The sequence below is a fragment of the Bufo bufo genome, chromosome 3, assembly GCF_905171765.1.
Source record: "Bufo bufo chromosome 3, aBufBuf1.1, whole genome shotgun sequence".
NCBI classification, from domain to species: Eukaryota; Metazoa; Chordata; class Amphibia; order Anura; family Bufonidae; genus Bufo; species Bufo bufo.
In genome coordinates this window covers 557,418,457-557,435,125 of record NC_053391.1, presented here as the reverse complement: position 1 = coordinate 557,435,125, position 16,669 = coordinate 557,418,457, and the positions used below count along the sequence as shown (strand labels likewise).

Here is a 16,669-nt window from a genome sequence, read left to right as displayed (position 1 = left end):
GGAATCTAAATGGACTACTGAGCAGCTAGACTCCTACAATATTCCTCTCTCAAATCTCCAGCAATTGGTCTCCTCACTTCCCAGACATTTACGGAATGTCGTTAAAAGAAGAGCGGATGCTACACAATGGTAGACATGGCCCTGTCCCAACCTTTTGGAGATTTGTTGCTTCCATCAAGTTCTAGATGAGTTCATTTTTTCATGAAATGGCAAAATGTCTCAGTTTCAACATCTGATATGTGTTTTATGTTCTACTGTGATTAAAATATGGGTCTATGAGATTTACAAATCATTACATTCTTGTTTTATTTACATTTATCTACATTTTACAGTGTCCCAACTTTTTTGGGATTGGCTGTTTTATAATGGATGGGTACATGTTCTATCTCATTCCTGAAGAATGCCGTTTGGGATGGACTAAAATAAATTTATCAAGAGGAATGTTAGATTTAGAATATAAAACACATTGAGAGGAAAGTCCTAATGAACTGACAAGAGATTTATAGACGATTTATACTGAAAACCCCTATACGCATAAAACCACTGTTGGCTGAACACACCATTTTTGACAAGACCGGCTGACAATCTAAAGTGTATGTTGAACTCCTAAATCAGACAGATGACGTTGGGGAAGAGAAGGATGTTTGATCCTTTTGTTCTCCTAGGAGACCAACTGACAGAATATGCATTGTGACTGGTTGCTATGAACTCATAGGTGACATGTTTCTGCTGCACATGGGCTTAGAGCAGGAATGCCCAAGCTGCCGCCCTCCAGCTGTTGCAAAACTACAACTCCCAGCATGCCTGGACAGCCTACAGCTATTAACGCATGCTGGAAGTTGTAGTTTTGCAATAGCTGGAGGGCGCTAGGCTGAGCGACCCTGGCTTAGAGGGATAATGCAGGTGTTTAGTGCCTTCTTTTTAGCCTCCTCTTTGGCACCTTATAAGGCTGGATAATGGGTCTAAGTATAACCACTAGCATTAGGCCTCATGCACACGACCGTTATTGTGTTCCGTTCCGCAAAATGGGGTTCCGTTGTTCCGTGATCCATTTCCGTTTTTGTTTCCGTGTGTCTTCCTTTATTTTTGGAGGATCACCAGACATGAAGGAAAGTTAAAAATAATCTAAGTCAAGTTTGCCATGCAAATGATAGGAAAAAAAACGGACGTGGACGACAATCTTGTGTGCCTCCGCGTTTTTTCACTGTCCCATTGACTTGAATGGGTCTGTGAACCGTTTTACGTGAAGAAAATAGGACAGGTTATATTTTTTTGACGGACTGGAACCACGGATCGCGGACGCGGATGGCAAACAGTGCATTAGCCGAGTTTTCAACAGACCCATTGAAAGTCAATGGGTCCGCAGAAAATCACGAAAAACGGAACAACGGACACAGAATAAAACAACGGTCGTGTGCATGAGGCCTAAGGCTAGTTTCACACTAGCACTAAACTGTTCCAGCAGGCTGTTTCAGTAGACAAACAGCCTGCTGGAGTTCATCGCATCTGGCATAGCCGGAAGCTGCCGGAGCACCACTAGGCCCCACTGACTCAGGGCCGATCCTACACGGGGTGCAGTGGGTGCCCCGCACCCCAGCGCTGTCACCCGAAAGGCGCCGAGCGCAGGGCCGGACTGGCCTGCCGGGATAGCGGGAAATTTCCCGGTGGGCCGGCAAGCCTGAGTGCCGCAAGGCCGCGGCCCTGGTGACAAGTGGGGGCGGCCGCGGCCGGCGGCAGGGCAGAGCAGGAGATGAGCGCCTCCATTGCGGAAGCGCTCATCTCCATAGTCATCTGTATTGCCGTCCTCAGGACGGCAATACAGATGCCTGTGCTGCGGCAGAGGAGGGAGAGGTGTGTCCCCTCCTGTTCCTCTGATAGGCTGCCGGCTTAGTGCTGGCAGCCTATCAGAGGCCGGTGCAGGCGGCGCGATGACGTCATCGCGTCGCCTGAGCCGTATAGCGAGGGACACAGACGGAAGAGGCGGCCTGCATCGCATCGCATTGCTGGAGGTAAGTATAAGTGTATTATTTTTATTTTATTTTTTATATAGGTACAATACTGGGCTGGCACATGATAAGGGGGGCTACTGGGCTGGCACATAAGGGGGGCTACTGGGCTGGCACATAAGGGGGGACTACTGGGCTGGCACATGATAAGGGGGGCTACTGGGCTGGCACATGATAAGGGGGGACTACTGGGCTGGCACATGATAAGGGGGGACTACTGGGCTGGCACATGATAAGGGGGGACTACTGGGCTGGCACATGATAAGGGGGGCTACTGGCACATGATATGGGGGGCTACTGGCACATGATATGGGGGCACTCTGGCTACTGGCACATGATATGGGGGCACTCTGGCTACTGGCACATGATAATGGGGGGGATCTGGCTACTGGCACATGATATGGGGGGCTCTGGCTACTGGCACATGATATGGGGGGGCTCTGGCTACTGGCACATGACATTTATTTTGACTTGTCAAAGCCGTTGACTAAGTTATTGTCAAAGCAAATTGGTGGGGCTGAAGTTGGGGGCTGAAGTTGTTGCCATAGAAACATTGTAAAGGGGAGGAGTTAGTAAGATAACCACGCCCATGTGGGGGCGCCAGAAATATTTCTGCACCCAGGCGCCTGTGACCCTAGGATCGGCCCTGCACTGACTGTAATGGGACCCAGCAGGGATCTGGCCGGTTTCCGGCAATAGGCTCCTGCAGGGAAAGGTAGTATCCAGCTATGCCGGATACAATAAACTCAAGCAATCCGTTCCAATACCAGGATTTGGGACTCATATGGGATTTATTCATGATATGTATGGAGCATGACCTGTTCCAACATACTTTTGGGTGATGTATGTATTTTGGTTGTTTGATTATGGTTTATTCTAAGGTGCTTTGTGTACCCTGACCTGGCAGACTCACTTATATCAAATATCTTGGTGACGGGATCTGTCTCTGTGTCAGGGACGTATTAGGGTGAGTAGGAGGTTCCTGACTAGGGATCGCCCTATCGGGGCGGCTATTCCGTTTATAGGCAGGGTGTAAATAGATATAGGGTGAGATTTAGGGAAAATTATTTCTTTAGTTTACTCCTACCTCATGCAAGGAAATAGTGGTAGGAATGGCAACAAATGGTTTTATGGAATGATATATCTTTAATAAACGTGATGTTTTAGTAGTGGTTTTCTCAGTGATACCTCTACCGGAACAGCCTGCCGGAATAGTTTTGCAGAAGTGTGAAACTAGCTTTATCATACAGACGTCATAGTCACAGGTTTTGTTTAGGCAAAAACATGTAGTCTTGTGTCTGGGCCACCAGCAGCGGGTGTTAGCTGTAACATACAGTTGGGTTTTCATGGTACCCTGGTACATAATTAAAGCCTTCAGGTTGACCATGTATGTGAGCCCAATAGGCTCTGCCTCTGGCACAGCCTAACAGCCTGCCAATAACTGTAAAATTGACCGGCACGATGCAACGCAAGATATTTATTGATTATGCAAATTCACAAATTAAACTGTTCCCGGTGCCCTGCAGTTGACATGTACAGTATCCAAACATACAGTTATTATCCTTTTTTTTTTTTTTACACCCTGAGACCCTGTAAAAAAATGTATTTTCATTCATATGCAAGTTAGGGCTTGTTCACATCACCATTATGTATTCCGTTATGGCTTTCCGTTATAACCATGTTATAACGGAAAATAATGGAATCCATAATACGGAAATCGAAACGGTAACCTTTAGAGGCATTCCTTTTTGATCCATTATAATAGAAGTCTATCGGCAAGCATAAAGGATCCGTCTGGTTTCCATTATGCTGGATGGAAAACAAAGTTCTGTCAACAGAATAGCAAAAAATGGATAGTAAAAATGTGTTTGGGATACTGTACATGTCAACTGCAGGGCACAGGAACAGTTTAATTTGTGAATTTGAGGTGACTCCCTTTACTTTGATGAGGTACCACAGGACACCCTGTTTTCACATTTCCCTACTGATCATTGATTTTACACGTTAGAAGCATTATACTGACCTCTCCGTATCAAACTCCTTCTGTATAGTGTCCAGCTCCTGTTGATACTCCTCCTGCAGCAGATCAAGGCGCTCTCTCTGCAGCTCCAATAACTGGTCAATGTTCTGGAGGTGACTGCGCAGAGCATGCGTGTACTGCTCCTCCGCTTCATCAATGTCTTTTATTAGAGACTGAAAGCACAGATATCAATATATTACAATGCACTACATGTATACAGCAATGTATGCCCCAGAACTGTACTGCAGAGCACTTACAAGCAAGCAAACACACTCAGGTCAATTTGATAGCTAGCCATGTGTATTTTAGCAGTGTGGAAGAATAACTAAGTACCTGATAGAAACCGATACTAATACTAGCAGAGCATAAAATACACATGCAGTATAGCTGTTACATTGATTAAAAGCATAGCACAGCCAGCTCAGCTGTTTCTGCTACCCTAGCCACCTTTGAACACCACATAGGACGGGTACTCCGATCTTAGCCATGATTGGAGCAATCCCTGTTGCACTGGCCAATTGAAGGGCATCTGTCAGCAGTTTTGTACCTATGAAACTGGTTGACCTGTTATATGTGCACTTGGCAGCTAAAAACATCTGTGTTGGTCCCATGTTCATATGTGCCCGCATTACGGAGAAAAATGAATGTTTTAATATATGAAGATGACCCTCTAGGAGCAACTAGAGGCTCAGCTCTCTCTGCAACAGCTGCGCCCTCTCCACTTTGATTAACAGGGTCAGGCAGTGAAACATCATCACGTCTGGCCCTGTCCATCAAAGTGCAGAGGGCGCGGCAGTTGAAGAGAAAGAGCAGCCTGTAGGTGTAACGCCAACGGCCCTGTTGCTCATAGAGGATCACTTGCATATATTAAAACATCATTATTCTCAGCAATGCAGGCACATAGGAACATGGGACCAACACAGATGTCTTCAGCTGCCAAGTGCACATGGAACAGGTCAATCAGTTTCATAGATACAGATCTGCTGACAGATGCCCTTTATTCTAGATTTCTTATTTGATGGTCCTGCGTGCTCCTGCTCCTTCACTAAAAAATAAGTTCTGTACTATTTTTAAGACTTTTTACAAGGGCTGATGCACAGGCAATTATCGGCAATGAACGTTCCTGATAACTGCCAAGGTGATAGCAGCATTTCCATGCAGCAGTCCTCTCCTCTGCATGGGGCTGAATGATCGCAACTGCAATCACGTGTCCCCATACAGATTCACTGTTTGCCGGCAGCGCATCCCTGTTTACACAGGACGACGTGCTGCCAGCAAGCGATCATTTTATGTAATTTTAGGAGCTTCCCATTCATCAACAGTCTTTCAGACAAGCTAATAAATAATTTCTAAGCCAAGCTGTTAACAAATCAGCAGCACAAATATGTTTGGGCTTCCGCTTGGTAACAGATGTACAGTAGCTGTCGGGTGACTGTGCCTGATCTGTAAGCTCTTGTGGAGATCTAGTGCTGTAAGTCATAATGAGAAGTATACTCATACATGCCTGCAGCATTTGTGGCCCCAGCTGCCGGCGCTCACCGGTCCTGCTGCTCTTTTGGCCCTGCAGGCCTCTGTTAAGTGAGCATAGGCACACTTTTTTTTTCAACTGCGTAGGAAAGAGCGGTATATATATACAGTACAGACCAAAAGTTTGGACACACCTTCTCATTCAAAGAGTTTTCTTTATTTTCATGACTATGAAAATTGTAGATTCACACTGAAGAAATCAAAACTATGAATTAACACATGTGGAATTATATACATAACAAACAAGTGTGAAACAACTGAAAATATGTCATATTCTAGGTTCTTTAAAGTAGCCACCTTTTGCTTTGATTACTGCTTTGCACACTCTTGGCATTCTCTTGATGAGCTTCAAAAGGTAGTCCCCTGAAATGGTTTTCACTTTACAGGTGTGCCCTGTCAGGTTTAATAAGTGGGATTTCTTGCCTTATAAAAATGGGGTTGGGACCATCAGTTGCGTTGAGGAGAAGTCAGGTGGATACACAGCTGATAGTCCTACTGAATAGACTGTTAGAATTTGTATTATGGCAAGCAAAAAGCAGCTAAGTAAAGAAAAACGAGTGGCCATCATTACTTTAAGAAATTAAGGTCAGTCAGTCAGCCGAAAAATTGGGAAAACTTTGAAAGTAAGGGCTATTTGACCATGAAGGAGAGTGATGGGGTGCTGCGCCAGATTACCTGGCCTCCACAGTCACTGGACCTGAACCCAATCGAGATGGTTTGGGGTGAGCTGGACCGCAGAGTGAAGGCAAAAGGGCCAACAAGTGCTAAGCATCTCTGGGAACTCCTTCAAGACTGTTGGAAGACCATTTCAGGGGACTACCTCTAGAAGCTCATCAAGAGAATGCCAAGAGTGTGCAAAGCAGTAATCAAAGCAAAAGGTGGCTACTTTGAAGAACCTAGAATATGACATATTTTCAGTTGTTTCACACTTGTTTGTTATGTATATAATTCCACATGTGTTAATTCACAGTTTTGATGCCTTCATAGTCATGAAAATAAAGAAAACTCTTTGAATGAGAAGGTGTGTCCAAACTTTTGGTCTGTACTGTATATATATATATATATATATATTTTATATATATATATATATATATATACAATGGAATCCTATCACTGATGATAGGCTCAAACGCTGTGTGCACATTGAAAGAGAAAGGGCCAGAGGAAGGCAACGGCATGGAACTCTTTTGGCACTATCTGATGTGGTGTCCCCTATGCTCCGTGAATCGGTGGGCACTTGGACAATACTCGGCTAGCTGCAGTATGACCTTGTGGCACATAGCACTATAGCGTGATGCTGCTGCGGATGGACTCATTAGTGTAAATACAACATTAGTTTCACACCTTGATGACGTGGTCCTTGCAGTCCACAACTCTTTCAAATGTCTGATGGAGAATCTCTATATCTCTGCGCAGCTCCGTGGCCTTCACCTCCCGCAGTACTGCACGCCATTGTACATTCAGCTTGTTCATATTAATTTTGCTGTTTTGTTCCTCTTTAGCAAGTTTGTCCTATATAGGGGAATCATCCAATATGTTTAAATATCATAAAAAATTGTGTTCACGAAACACAAAAAAGGACATCAAGGACAACATTAGTATATTCATCAGCATTCATATTGGTCTTCCAACTACAGTAAGTCAGGCATGCTCAACCTGCGGCCCTCCAGCTGTTGCAACACTACAACTCCCAGCATTCCCGAATAGTCTACAGTGATCAGCCTACAACAGGGCATTGTGGGAGTTGTAGTTTTACAACAGCTGGAGGGCCGCAGGTTGAGCATGCCTGCAGTAAGTCATTGAAAATTTCCGTTTTAATAACCACTATTAACCCTTTCCCTGCCAAGGATGTATCTCATATGTCTTTGCAGGGTGGCACTTCTGTAGCCAAGGACGTATCACATATGTTCTCGCTACTGATGCCTGGATCTTTGGCTGTGTAGAGGCTAGTGATGTGATCCAGGTGCTGTTTTGAAGCTGACAATCTAAGCTATAAAGGCTTCGGTCTTAGCCGCAATACCTCCCAAGATAGAGTTGTTAGAAACAATTCTCGGTGAGAGCTGCATATACCTGCAGCTCTCACTCCTGACCGGATTTCTAAAGGCTGTGTCTCTGGTTGTAGGGCAGCAACCACTGTGATCCTGGTCTTGTTTTAAAGCTTAGATTGTCAGCTTTAAAGCAAGACCTAGCTGCTACACAACCTGACATATTTCAGGTTAAAGCAGCCCTCCTCATTTTAGCCGACTGTGAACTCAGCCAGTGTGGAGGAGGAAAGGGGGGCCAGTGGGGGACATGCTAACAGACTGCAGGGAGAAGAAGAGAGAAATACATCCTCATCTCTCCCAGTATTACTGTACAAGACCCCAGGAGGAGGGTAACATGAACTTATGTGCATGTTATCAATACCCCTTCGCCAAAAATCAGATGTCACACTTGCTTGAGAAATTCCCCCATTATCCGTCCTATTATTTTCACCTTTACTACTATTACTTTGTGAATAATCTTAATAAATTTGAAAGCTTTTATAGAGGATGCATTGGGGGAAATCCAAAAAGGATATAATGTGAATGCCCAGGACTTGGAATGAACTATACAGCAGAACTGGATCAGATAAGAAAAGCAGGCTAGTGATGCTGCCTACCATAGGACCACACAGATACAAACATACAGGGTAAGATATATCATGACTAGCATTTTCTATGTTGATCTTGGTGTCCTCTCTCCCACCAGAGGATGCAAGTAAATTCCGATGAGGCGTGCACCTAGAATAAAATTTACACCAACTCGTAGCCGGCATAGATTTCAATCATCAATTACACAAAATAACTGTCGTACATGATGATAAATCTGCTTGACCGAGGACCTGCCCACACCACTAACCTGTTCAAAAAGTGGAGAGGGCAGCACAGAAACAGCATTTGCGCTAATTATTTTGTGCAAATGGCTTTTTTATGCCAATATTCTGAAATATTGGGATGATAAATCTCCCCTATATTGCTTACGTCCCACTTGTTTATATCGAGAAACTTACATGCTAAACATGATAGGGTTACAGTAGTCTTACAGAGGCTAAAAAATGTCCTATATAAAAGTATACAGCAATTTTTTTTAAAAAACGCATGGCATAGCATAATAGATATTTCATACTTTTATACTTTTTTTTCACAATGAGGCCCTATGGGTGACAGATGCCACTGTATGGCATTCATCAGAGACATCTGTTCAGCTTTGTCCCATCTTATATGTTAAACGAAGGCTATCCGTATAATGTGAACAGAGCCTTACGGCACAGCTAGAGGGTAGGATTAGTTTTTTCATTTCTCATTACGTTACTGAATCATTACACTGAATGAGCACCTTTAGGAACTGCATCAACATGTCTTCCTTCTTTTTATTCTGTTCCTCCTCTGCCATCATCTTCTGTTGCATGTAGAGTAACCTCTCCTCTTCAGTCATACGGCTTAACCTGCCAGACTTTTTTCTACCTTTCTTCGGCATGGTGGTATTATCTGCAAGAAAAAAGCGAAGAAGGAACAGGTCGGTTTTAGTCCTGTAACCGATGGAGGCTCTCCAGTGAGATAAAACAGTGACCGAACATGCAGTGCTGTCTCTTTCAGCAACAGGTCCAAAAGTCTGGATCATGGGACCACTGGGGGTCCAAACTAACGGGAAAACCCCTATAACGTGCGATTGTGTTTTGGGACCACATGGCGAAAGATAAAAGTCCACCTCTGTTGCAGCATATGTAGGAGCTACAGATTATTACTATGTTAAGGGTTTCTACCATTAATAACACATTCTCTATCCACAGGACAGTGTTTGATTCTTGGGGTCCAACAGTGATCATGAAAATGGGGGTCAACAAGTGACACTGCCACGTGCCACGTGTTTACAACTCCATTCACATCTATGGGACTGCCCAGTACAATGCTTTCAGCAATCCCATAGAATTGGAGCAGTGAACACGCATGCGCAGTTGCGCACCACCACTCCATGCTCAGACAGGGATAGGTGTCTTGGTGGCACAACCCCTTTAAAGAAGCTCTGTCACCAGGATTAACCCTATACAACCAGGCATATAGCCTGGTAGGATTGATGAAGCTGATTAAAAGGATGCCTTTCTTTTCACTGTAGGAACCTGCATTCTTGAGAAATTTGAACTGTTATTATTATGCAAATGAGCTATTGGAGCACCAGGAGGCGGGCTTATGCGATTTGAGCACCGCTCCAGCGACACCCCTGGTGCTCCATACTGACGCCCCTTTTCTTCAAAATACGCCCCCCCCCTCCCCCTAGATTGACAGCGCTAAACCAGACACGCATGCGTGATGTTGCTACTGTACATTGTGACATCATCGGTAGCAGTGTGCAATAGCAACGTCAAACATAGCGATCCCAATGCGTGATGTTGCTACTGTACTAAGGTAACGTTTTTAATGCTCCTTGTTCTCATCGTGGCAGTGGACTCTCAGGGGGAAGAGACAGGGGTGGAGGGGGAGGCGAAAAAACTCACCCTTTGATCCAAGCTCCTCCACTTCAGCTGAAGCCGATCGCGCCGCCACTTCAGTGACGTGACGGCACTTGTACAGCATGCATCTTCGGCTTCAGCTGAAGTGGAGGATCTTGGCTGCGGGGAACGGTGAGTATTCTCGCCTCCCCCTCCACCCCTGTCTCTTCCCCCTGAGCCTCCACTGCCGCCAATGATGTCACAATGTACAGTAGCAACATCATGCATGCGCTTCTGGTCTAGCGCTGTCAATCTAGGGGGAGGGGGGGCGTGTTTTGAAGGAAAGGGGCGTCAGTATGGAGCATCAGGGGTGTCGCCGGAGCGGTGCTTAAACCACATAAGCCCGCCTCCTGGTGCTCCAATAGCTCATTTGCATATTCATAAAAGTTCAAATTTCTCAAGAAAGCAGGTTCCTACAGTGAAAAGAAAGGGATCCATTTAATCAGCTTCATCAACCCTACCAGGCTATATGCCTGGTTTATAGGGTTCATCCTGGTGGCCGAGCCGCTTTAAATACATAAAACCTAGAGAACTGTTTATCAAAAGTAATACAAGTTTCCAGATATACCCTGACTTCTAGGCCTCATGCACACGAACGTTGTTTTGGTCCGCATCCGAGCCGCAGTTTTTGCGGCTTGGATGTGGACCCATTCACTTCAATGGGGCCGCAAAAGATGCGGACAGCACTCCGTGTACTGTCCGCATCCGTTGCTCCGTTCCATGGTCCACAAAAAATATATAACCTGTTCGATTGCGATTATGGCCCTAAAAATTGCGATAACGATATGCGATGCAATATTTTAAGGGAACTGTGCTAGAGGTCTATTTGCTGACGCCGCCACAGGAGCCCCTGCCGTCACCCAGGTACTGTATTTTTTGCTTTATATGACAAACCTGATTATAAGATGCACCTAGGTTTTTGAGGAGGAAAATAAGAAAAAAAAGATTTTGAACCAGAAGGTGTGCTTTTGGTGGATTTAGAACTAATGGTGGTCTGGGTATGACATTGTTATGGGGGATCTGTGGATGGCACTGTTATGGGCATCTGTGGATGGCACTGTTATGGGGGATCTGTGGTTGGCACTGTTATGGGGGATCTGTGGTTGGCACTGTTATGGGGGATCTGTGGTTGGCACTGTTATGGGGGATCTGTGGATGGCACTATTATGGGGATCTGTGGATGGCACTGTTATGGGGATCTGTGGTTGGCACTGTTATGGGGGACCTATGGATGACACACTGTTATGGGGGGGTCTGTGGATGATGCACTGTTATGGGGGATGTGTGCTATGACAGATAGGGCCAGGAGGGGGGCCAGCATAAGATGCTATATATGTGAATGACACACATATAGCATATTATGCTGGCCCCTCTCATGGCCCTATGTGGCACAGCATTACTTTATTAAAGTCCCCTCATGTGTCCTAAACCGCGCACATAACTGTCTTTGTATGTAAAGTCTTTGTTTACTGCTGAAACAATCGCTCTCCTATTGAAACTCCTATTGATAAAATCACCAGCCTCTGTACTCACTATGAATGCACTGCAACGAGCGGGCCGGCCGACGCATGACTGACGTCACTCAGTCAGTCACGCTCCTCCCACTTCATTAGTGATGCAGGAGCGTGACTGACATCAGTCATGCGTCGGCCGGCCCGCTCGTTGCAGTGCATTCATAGTGAGTACAGAGGCTGGTGATTTTATCAATAGGAGTTTCAATAGGAGAGCGATTGTTTCAGCAGTAAACAAAGACAGTTATGTGCGCGGGGCCAGCCGCGACTTGCCTCCAGCCCCTCCCCTCTCCCCGCACTGTAACTGATGTATCGCCGGTCGCGCCGGGCAGCATAGCAGACGGCGATACATCCGTGTCAGCCACGTAAAAAGTCAACTATCGCTTTATGAGACGCACTGCCATTTTCCTCCCACTTTTGGGGGGGGGAAAAGTGTGTCTTATAAAGCGAAAAATAATTGCAGCATTTTTGGGTCGGCTAAATCGCCATATCGCAATCGGCGATTATCGCGATACGACTGCTTTGGCGATATATCGTGCAGGCCTAGTTTACAGTAGCAGCAACGCTTACAGTAACTGCAAAAAAAATAAACGTGTTGTCAAATTATTTTCATATATCATGATTTTGAGGGTGATATCTGCTGCAAATTTGCACTAATTCTCACCAAAACCCACACTATATGGTGCGGATTTTGCCGCTACAGATTTCGGGCAAATATGCTGCAGATTTTCTATAGGACCCACTGCAAGTGGGCGTACCCCCATTGTGCAGGTTCACTTACATCAAATAAATGTCATTTTTGCTAATTAATAATGGGGTCATATTAACACTATGATTACTGTATAGCTCCCAAACTTACAGGCAGACCCCTTTTAGGATTAAAGGAAGTCTGTCACCTACTTTGGACATATTAAACTGTTATCACTGTCCTGTGGGTGACAAATCGTTAACAGATCGTACCTTTCTTTCTTACTTCTGTATATTTGATATTGAATAAACGAAGTTTGAAGATATATGCAAATGAGCTGCAGGTGCCCAGGGGCGTTTCTCCCTGAATGCAAGTGCCCAAGTTCACCTGTGAATGCCGTTATCGCCCCTACCATGTTTCAGTGTAAGCCAGCCCAGTGCCATGGACTCTACTCTGTGAAATCCTGCGACCGTTTGCATCAGTGCTGGGCCCGGGCATGCACAGTGGGCAGTGTACAGCGCATGCCCAGGCCTGGCACTGACGTGAGCTACCGCAGGATTTCAGAGAGCAAAGTCCATGATGTCAGGGCACTGGGCTGGCTTACACTGAAACATGGGAGGGGTTTTCCAGGCTCAGGATAGGTCATCAGTATCCGACCTGTGGAGGTCCGGCTCCCAGTGATCAGTGGAAGTAGCACTTTGGCCCAGCTTATTTGGCAATGCTCCCATTCACTTGAACATGCAGAGAAGAGCTGATCGGCGGGGGTGCTGGGTCTCCACCGATCGGATATTGATTAACTACCTTGCGCATAGGTCAGGAATATTAGCAGTCCAGAAAACCCCTTTAATTTACATGGACCCCTGACATTAGTTACCACCTGTACCGCTCTGTTAGCGGCTCTAGCTAGTAATGAGTCGGTAGGCCCACCAAGGTGTTCCTGGAGCGGCCCACCAAGGCCAGATCCTCAGTGCAGATGGAGCTCTGGGCACTGTAATAAGCTGCGGCCTGAGGGAGGACAGGAGAGGTGACCTGGAACGGGAGGGGATGTGGGAGGGATTGCACCTTCATTTTGTATCCCGGGTTCCATTTTACTTGCTGGTTTATTTTAGGTCAGAATTGAGAATTGCTGAGCCGCGTGTATTTGAGACAAAGTTAATTGCTTATTAGTTCTCAGAAGTATGTGTGCCTGAAGTTCTGGGGGTATAACTGGTACTAGGTACTATTCAAGGCTAAGATAAGGTTTTATATTTTTTTTTATCAAATATGCTTGACTTGCAAGCATCAAAAAGAAGCTGTTATTATTAATCACGTGACGCTTACGTAAAATGACGATATCTGTGTTTGGCTTGAGTTCTAGAAAAAGGGTATAAATATTTTGTATCCGCCCAATAAAGATGAGAGATCATTCTGATACAACCTTGAGCCTGTGTCATTCATCTCTCCCGAGTATACTCGTACTTTTATCTGATTTGGACCCCAGCAGATCATAGAAGTAGGGGCTTTGCCCTAACAGATGGAAGGGGGCAGGCAACACATGGGTGCAGGACCTTACTACACACAGGAGATCCTTGTAGTCTGTCACCATGGAGACACATAGGATTGCATAGCAGCAGCGTACACAGCATGATAGGACGCTTGTAATCAAGACTATTTTCAAAGCTGCTTCATTTGATTAAATGTGCATTAAGGAGGCTTCCGCCAATCAGCATCATTAGGTGATAAATGCTAGGTCTCCAGGGGTCTTGCTGCAGAGATCCCCACTCATCACTACCATGAGGGTCCGCGGTTGCCCCCATTACTGCAGTGAGTGATTGATTACGTGTGTACATGCAGATGCCACCTTACCACAGTCATGAAGAAGCAAATGGGGGGCGCAGGACCCCTGTACTTTGGATCAGTTGGGCCCCTAACAATATAAAATGTATTTCAATTGTGGTAATACAGGAGCCCCTAAACCGACCTGATAAAAAACACCCGATCTATACACCCCCCACATAAGGATCCCCGCAGAGGCTCACGTATCATATCTTCATACATCAGCACAATTTTCCACGGCTATCAGCGCTGACTACATCCAACAATATGACACCCTGACACCCTGTTCCGTCCATTCTCCCCTCGTACCTGTCCCAAGCGCTTCTGCGAAGTTTCCTCCGTCTCCTAGCAACAAGGCATTCTCTCCACGGAGGGGGCGGAGAACACGTGGGGGCGGAGACTGCAGCGAGAAGAAGCCGCCAGAGTCACGTCACGTGGTGCTCCAGGTTACGTCGATGCTGCGTTTTGTTTATCACGTGGTGTGAGGACGGCGGCGACGTAATGCCGGTGACGCTTCGTGCAGGACCTCCCTGCAGGCAGGTCGCGGTGAGAGTCTCCGGTGAATTCTTTGCTCTCTGGGCGCTGTGTCTACGCAGATGTTATTTTTATATATAGGTTCAGTCCCATCACACGTCAGCTGCGGCTTTCCTGGATATTTCATGACTGTCATGAATATGTGTAGCGGAAATTATTTGCTGTACCAAGTGCTGGCCTTGCGTGCTAATCTATCTGACCATGCAGTTACATGACCGCATGGACGTGATGTCATAGGAGCTGTATGTGACGTCATCAAGAAGGGTGCAGGAAGATGGAACAGGAACAAAAGCCTTTGCTGTTCACAGCTCGGTGGTTACTGTTTTATGTGAGGCAATAAGCGTATGGTTACCGTTCCTCAATGACAGCTTCCACTGGCGTTTTGGTTTCAGTTTGTGAGATCCGTTCAGGGATCTCACAATCGGTCCAAAACGGATCAGTTTTGCCCTAAAAGGATCCGCTCAGTTTGCATCAGTTCCGTCTCCGTTCCACTTTGGAGGCAAACACCAAAACGCTGCTGGCACACGGACGGATCTGTTTTCACTGGCACAATAGAAAATGGATCCGTTCCCCACTGACTTTCAATGGTGTTCAAGATGGATCCGTTTGGCCAATGTTAAGGCTACTTTCACACCTGCGTTAGGTGCGGATCCGTCTGGTATCTGCACAGACGGATCCGCACCTATAATGCAAACGCATAGATCTGTTCAGAACGAGTCCGTTTGCATTACCATGAACAAAAAATAAAATATATATATATTTTTTTGTTCATGATAATGCAAATGGATCCGTTTTGACTTTACATTGAAAGTCAATGGGGGACGGATCCGTTTGAAAATTGAGCCATATAGTGTCAACTTCAAACGGATCCGTCCCCATTGACTTGCATTGTAAGTCTGGACGGATCCGTTTGCCTCCGCACGGCCAGGCGGACACCCGAACGCTGCAAGCTGCGTTCAGGTGTCCGTCTGCTGAGCGGAGCGGAGGACAAACGGAGCCAGACTGATACATTCTGAGCGGATGCGCATCCTCTCAGAATGCATTAGGGCAGTACGGATACGTTCGGGGCCGCTTGTGAGAGCCTTCAAACGGAGCTCAAAAGCTGAGCCCCGAACACTAGTGTGAAAGTAGCCTTAAAGATAATACAAACGGATCTGTTCTGAATGGATGCAGATGGTTGTATTATCGGTGCGGGTCCATGACGGATCCGCATTAAACGTGAGTGTGAAAGTAGCCTTAGTGGCAAAGTAGGGCTGCACGATATGGGAATTTTGTGCGATTGCGATTAGGGCCCTAAAAATTGCGATAACGATGTGCGATGCGATATTTTAAGGGAATTGTGCTAGAGGTCTATTTGCTTGGATTTTCCCATATGAGCCGCTGACGCGGCTGGGTATGACATAGTTATGGGGGATCTGTGGATGGCGCTTTTATGTGGGGGATCTGTGGATGACGCTGTTATGTGGGGGATCTGTGGATGACGCTGTTATGTGGGGGATATGTGGATGGCGCTGTTATGTGGGGGATCTGTGGATGACGCTGTTATGTGGGGGATCTGTGGATGACGCTGTTATGTGGGGGATCTGTGGATGACGCTGTTATGTGGGGGATCTGTGGATGGCGCTGTTATGTGGGGGATCTGTGGATGACGCTGTTATGTGGGGGATCTGTGGATGACTCTGTTATGTGGGGGATCTGTGGATGACGCTGTTATGTGGGGGATCTGTGGATGACGCTGTTATGTGGGGGATCTGTGGATGACGCTGTTATGTGGGGGATCTGTGGATGACGCTGTTATGTGGGGGATCTGTGGATGACTCTGTTATGTGGGGGATCTGTGGAGGGCGCTGTTATGGGGGACCTGCGGAGGGCGCTGTTATGGGGGACCTGCGGAGGGCGCTGTTATGGGGGACCTGCGGAGGGCGCTGTTATGGGGGACCTGCGGAGGGCGCTGTTATGGGGGACCTGCGGAGGGCGCTGTTATGGGGGACCTGCGGAGGGCGCTGTTATGGGGGACCTGCGGAGGGCGCTGTTATGGGGGACCTGCGGAGGGCGCTGTTA

At 46.4% G+C, this 16,669-nt stretch overlaps 1 protein-coding gene across 1 annotated transcript in view; it reads right to left on the bottom strand.

Annotated features, from left to right (window-relative positions):
• Nucleotides 1-14,435, bottom strand: part of CCDC65 (coiled-coil domain containing 65) — a 37,917-nt gene extending 23,482 nt beyond the window's left edge. The window contains exons 1-4 of the mRNA XM_040422106.1: nucleotides 14,384-14,435; nucleotides 8,911-9,062; nucleotides 6,898-7,065; nucleotides 4,030-4,199 (exon numbers count right to left, since the gene is read on the bottom strand). Of these exons, the coding sequence (XP_040278040.1) occupies nucleotides 4,030-4,199; nucleotides 6,898-7,065; nucleotides 8,911-9,051 (479 nt within the window). The 5' untranslated portion in view covers nucleotides 9,052-9,062; nucleotides 14,384-14,435. The remainder of the gene's footprint in view (nucleotides 1-4,029; nucleotides 4,200-6,897; nucleotides 7,066-8,910; nucleotides 9,063-14,383) is intronic.
• Nucleotides 14,436-16,669: the final 2,234 nt, after the last annotated feature.